Source organism: Leptonotus elevatus, chromosome 5 (genome assembly GCF_054856555.1).
Source record: "Leptonotus elevatus isolate MCC_2025b chromosome 5, RoL_Lele_1.0, whole genome shotgun sequence".
In the NCBI taxonomy this organism is placed as follows: Eukaryota; Metazoa; Chordata; class Actinopteri; order Syngnathiformes; family Syngnathidae; genus Leptonotus; species Leptonotus elevatus.
In genome coordinates, this window is record NC_141243.1 from 11,011,142 (window position 1) to 11,016,535 (window position 5,394).

The window sequence follows — 5,394 nt, forward strand, 5'->3', positions numbered from 1 at the left end:
GCAGCTAGCTAGTAAAAGTGCACTTTGCCACAAGCAGCAAACACTACAACATTATTGTTTGGAGAACTGTTTTCAAGGTCAAGTCAACTTTATTTACAAAGCGCCAATTCACAACAAGTTATCACAAGGCACTAAATAACCACCCTCCCTTAGCATTTATATACCGTATTTTATTTTATTTGCATTTTTGGGCAAATTTATTTTACAAAAAACGAGACCAAGAGCAGTCAAGCATTGGACCCGTACCCAAAATCGCTGTTCCCTAAACGTGGTTTTGAGTTCAGAAATACGCCTCGAGCACACATTGCTTCACTCTGACCGTTCCAAAACTCAAACCATTGTTCAAATGTGCTGTTTGGTTATTCAGTGCGTCAGGCAGTGCAGATGGAAGCGGTTCAAGCACGAGCTGTGATTGCTTTATGACATAGACTGTGCTAGGAAATGGGAAGGGTTGGATGAAAGTGTCGCTTCCAACTAGAAAAAAGTTTTCCTTTTTAGTTTAAAATGGCTTACCTTATCTAGGATCCTGTGTCGCATTGTGGCCAACAACGTAGAATCCTAGTGAGTTATTGCGCCTTCTGGTGCTTTGAATCCTTGTTGTGACATAAGTTAGCCGCATGCTAAACTAGCAATTCATCACAACATTCATCCTTGTTTTGACATGTTAGCCGCATGCTAAACTAGCAATTCATCACAACATTCATCCTTGTTTTGACACAAGTTAGCCGCATGCTAAACTAGCAATTCATCACAACATTCACCCCACCACCCCTATAAAAAAAAAAAACTCTACTACTCTTCTTCTACTTTCTTTTACCGGTACCTTCTTTAGTGTGCTATAATGACTACCACTACCACTGTACTACTACTACTACTACTACTACAACTACCACTGCTACTAGCTACTGCTGCTAGCTACTGCTACTGCTACTGCTACTACCATTTCTTCTTCTATTGTCTTTTGGAAGTGGCTTTTGTTGCAATACAGTCGGTAGAAAGATGGTGACGGCATTGCACAAAAAATCAACACAATTAGGGAACGGGTATTTTGGGTGCCAGTTCGAAGTCATGCAAATCGCACCTGAGTATAAGTCGCAGGGCCTGCCAAGCTATGAACAAAAGTGCGACTTATAGTCCGGAAATACGTTATAAGATAATCAAGTGAGTCCCACATGATTGAGGGTTGAGAGAGCGAGACAGAGCAGAGGGCCGAGGGTAGAGAGCCAGAGAGCGAAAAACAGCTTGAACAGCCAAGGGGAGGGGCTTGAGAACAATGGGCACAACAACAGCCACATCAACAAGAATAGTAGTCACACGGCAGCAATGACAACAATACCGGTTTGTATTTTCAGTCTCCGAAACACCAAACAAAAATCAGTTTGATCTGATTTTGCAGTGAAATGTAAACAACACAAATTGTCCCTCAAGCATGACTTGCAACTTTTTGACTCTCAAAGCTGCTAAGTCAGCTCTGAAGGGTCCGTGCGTAGAAAGAGCACATGTCACAAGCACTGGGGTTGATGTAACTCATGAGCCGCCATGCTGCTACAATCACATTTTTCTTGTTTTTCTACAGGGCAGAGGAAGAAGAATTGATGCCTTGCCAACTTCCTGTTTCTTCAAAACTGTCACTTGATAAGTGAAAAGCAAATACAGAGCTGGGTGACATTCAGTTTTGAAAACATGCTCCTACCGTACCATAACTATAGTTTGTTTGCTGGACTTGTACTTAGGCATTACTACATACTTTATTTCCTCAAATAGTCGCCTGAGCTATAATAGATGCCACACCTCAGTAAGTATTTTTGTAGGACTAATAACTACCAACATGTTTTTGCTTTTTAGTGAACTTTTGCATAGTCTTTAGAAGAACATCCTCTTACACTGTAATTCCTCAAATAGTGGCCTCTTCTGTGAATAATTGATGCCTATTCAATTCCATTGAATTATTGATTACCTGGGGATATGCCGCCATAAATATTTTCGTCGTACCTCCCCCAAAAAATTTATACTACATAAAATGTGTTTTTAATGTTGAAAAAAAAACGTGGTCCACGGTTATATCCTTTCAAAACGTATTTCCTTAAATAATAGCCTCTACTCTACTAGAGGTCACACCTCAAGTAGGATTTTTGTAGGATGAGTAATTACCTCAAGAGCATAAGTTGCTGGTGAACTTTTATGTACAGTTTTAAGAAGAATACCCTGCACTGTATTTCCTCAAATAACAGACTTTACTGTCATAAATACCATGTTTTAGTTTTTCTTTGTTTGAAACTACCAACATGGCATTAATTGGTAGTGAACTTTTGCACATTGCATGGTGTCTCTGCTCTAATAGGCCACGCCCCAATTAGCCTTTTTGCAGGATAGCATGGTGTTGTTTGCTCATCACACCAATAAATTATTTTTGCAGGGCTGACAATTATTGTCCTATCATTGATTGTTTGCAAACTTCGACACCATGTCGACATGCCCAATTTTTGAGTACCTTCGTACTTTTTACTTCCTCAAATAATCCCCTGCCCTAATAGAGTCACTTAATCTTGAATAATTAATAGATGCCCTACCTCAATTTGTCTGTTCTCAAGACTAGAGTTTTGCATACTGCGTTACTCTCTTTGGGATATACTTGGTGTATACTACTTCAACAGGTTTTCTCTCTAATAGATACCGCCTCAATTATTCTTTTTTGCAGGACAATTAACTACAGTGATGGCTGGTGAACTTTTGCATATCAGTTTTTTAGTAACCTTTTTTAGCGCAAACTGTATTTACAATAGCAGCCTCGCTCTAATAGACACCACGCCTCAAATGGTCGTTTAGGTACTATTAATACCACAACATTGGCTGATTGCCAACTGTTGCTAACTTTCCACATGGATCTCTTTTGAATCCCCTTTGTCAGCTGTGCAATTATATGCTTGAAAGGTGGCCTCTGCTCTGACCGACGCCACACCTCAAATTGTATAATTGCTTGTTATTTAAAACCTAATCTTCAAATTAATGTTAATTAATTAAGGCTACTAATGATCAACTTGGTGTTGCTTCCTGCGAGGTTTTGCATACCGTCTGCATTGCTCTCTGTAGAATACACTTTGGTGTGGATTGCAGAGTCTTTGCTTAAAAAAAACAAAAACATTGCGCCTCAATTACTCATGTTGCATGACTAATAACTACCAACATGATTTTGCTTGCTGGTGAACTTTTGCACACTGTCTTTTGAATAGCCTGCCAAAGCAAAAAAGGCGGAATCAAGCAGTCATTTGATTTCAAATATTTATTCACAGATAATGAACAAAATGATGCAAAGCCACATCGCTTTGCTTGCACAATTTCAAAGAACAGCACATCAAAGTTCAGAAAATGCTATTTAAGTGCAGCTCAAATCAAGATTCGAGAAGTCTTTTGCTACTGATATCTGCACTTGAAGAAAAAGTCTGGTCTTTATTCTTTCTTTTTTCCAGCCACTCTCTTCCCGGATCAGCGTCACTCCCATCTGATGAGCGCCGGTTCAGCCTGCGCGCGCTCTCACATCCGCCTCTGCACAGTATGATGCAGTCGTGCCCACGCGCCGACGTCTTCTTGCTAATCATCGAGTGGGTCGTCATCGCTCTCGCAACGCCTCCCTGAGTGTCCGCCGTGGTGTCACGCCACTGAGCCCCCCCCCCTCTTTTTTTTTTTATTAGTGTCTGAGTCCTTCTCCCCTCAGGGTATAATCCATAACATCCTGACCCAGAATGCACTGACTGGAAGGCTGCTTTCTCCTGCACGTGGAAGCAGGGATCGGACACGGGTGGTGGGGGTGGAGGGAATGAGATGGCGAGCTTCCATTGTGGCCACGCAGCCGACTAATCCAGACAAACGGGAGGCAGAAAGGCCCGGGACACCCTCAAGTGAAGCCTTGACTTTCTTTCTCATCATCATCATCATCATCATCATCGATGCATCTTCAAGGGATGGGGAAAGAATGGCTGACTCAGCGTTCCGGGAAAGTGATGGTGGGAACCCAGTCACACATGCTGCGGCTCTGCTCGCAGAACAGACTCAGCTTGTCTAGAGCGGGATCCTTCCATGGATTGGCACTAGGGCTCTGGAATGGAAAAAAACGAGGGAAAATGTAAATAAATATTTTATGGTGGTAACAATTGTGATACGGTATTATTATGATTGTGCAAAACCATATTTGGTCACTAATGTAGTATTAGTGTGTGTGTGGTCTGTGTCCCTTTAAGTAGCATGGCCGAGTGAGTGACGTCAGCTCTTTAATGTGATCTAATTTTATAGTTGCCTATTTTTGGCGCTACTAATTCAAGAAAGCGTTTGGTAGCTAGCCAAGCCCTTACCGTGACGAGGATGCAGTGGGCGTCCTTGGGCTCGCCGCCCTCGTCGGCGCCCACCAGCTCGGCGAGGCGCTCGATGTCGGTGACGCGCACCACGTTGATGTCGTTGTCGAAGCAGAACGCCTGGATGAGCGTGAAGTGGATCTGCAGCGCGATGTCGCACGCGTGCTCCTGGTCGGTGGCGAGCACGCAAAATGCAACGCTGTCCGGGTCGCTGTTGAGAAGAGAATTTCGAAGTTAGAACCTGCATGGCGACTTGTGCGTACAAAATAAAATAAAAAATAAAACACGTAAAAAAGAAGTCCAGATACTCACACATTCATGACTTTAGCCGACTCGTACACGCCGATTGTCAGGTAGTCTTGCTTCTTAGCGGCGAGCAGCAGCTCTTCCAGTGCTGTGCCTGCACTTTGCACCCTTTTCCAAGAGACAAAAAAATCACATTAGATGCTGTGTGTTTGCACAAAATAACGTCCAGCATCCGTTCAGAGTGCGTCCAAGACTCACCTCTCGTTGTGTTCCATCGTGCTTTCCTGTCCGCGGATCTCCTCAAGAGTCATAGTTATAATCCACGCGTGGTCGTGATGCGAGTAAAAACGCAGGACAAAAAAAGACAAGTGGAGCTCGTGTATTCCAGTGCGGTGTCGATTAATCTCTTCTGGAGTCTGCAGTGATTCTGTGCTCAGAGCCAGCAGTGGGAGGTTTTATAGCAAGCCCGGCGTGGTTTCTCGGCAAGGGGCGGTCCTTTCCGCTCACGCTTCCCCCTGATTGGCGCACAGCAAGCCGGTCGGGAGGAAAGCAAAAGTCCCTCTGCTCCCCTCCGCCCTCCACCACCGGCATTTACTGCTCAAGGTTTGTTGACAAGCCCACGCGGGGAAGGCTTACGAACTTTCAAGAAATCACCCCCACCCCCTCTTGCCTTTGTCAACGTAACCACAGTGTACAAAAAAAAACACGGTTAAAAGGGAAGGACAGTTAGGTTTGAACTCTACTTGCCCGATTACCCAGTAAAATCGATCAAAAGTGTCGTGTTGTTCGAAAGTCAAACCTG

The 5,394-nt window shown here is 43.7% G+C and overlaps 1 protein-coding gene across 1 annotated transcript; it reads right to left on the reverse strand.

The window, feature by feature from the left end:
• Positions 1 to 3,261: 3,261 nt before the first annotated feature.
• Positions 3,262 to 5,024, reverse strand: gadd45ga (growth arrest and DNA-damage-inducible, gamma a). Its single transcript, XM_086076886.1, has 4 exons — positions 4,851 to 5,024; positions 4,659 to 4,760; positions 4,347 to 4,557; positions 3,262 to 4,093 (listed from the first exon to the last, which is right to left on the reverse strand). Exons 1-4 carry the CDS (start codon positions 4,901 to 4,903, stop codon positions 3,980 to 3,982), a joined length of 480 nt encoding a protein of 159 aa, XP_085933012.1. The 5' UTR covers positions 4,904 to 5,024; the 3' UTR covers positions 3,262 to 3,979.
• Between the last annotated feature and the right edge of the window lie 370 nt (positions 5,025 to 5,394).

What these genes read in the sequence shown, in the direction of transcription:
- gadd45ga (XM_086076886.1), bottom strand. Translation starts at nt 4,903, where the DNA reads ATGACTCTTGAGGAGATCCGCGGACAGGAAAGCACGATGGAACACAAC. An exon ending in ACGATGGAACACAACGAGAG is followed by an intron (nt 4,761 to 4,850) that starts GTGAGTCTTGGA and finishes CTCTTGGAAAAG; the next exon opens with GGTGCAAAGTGCAGGCACAG. An exon ending in TCGGCTAAAGTCATGAATGT is followed by an intron (nt 4,558 to 4,658) that starts GTGAGTATCTGG and finishes TCTTCTCAACAG; the next exon opens with CGACCCGGACAGCGTTGCAT.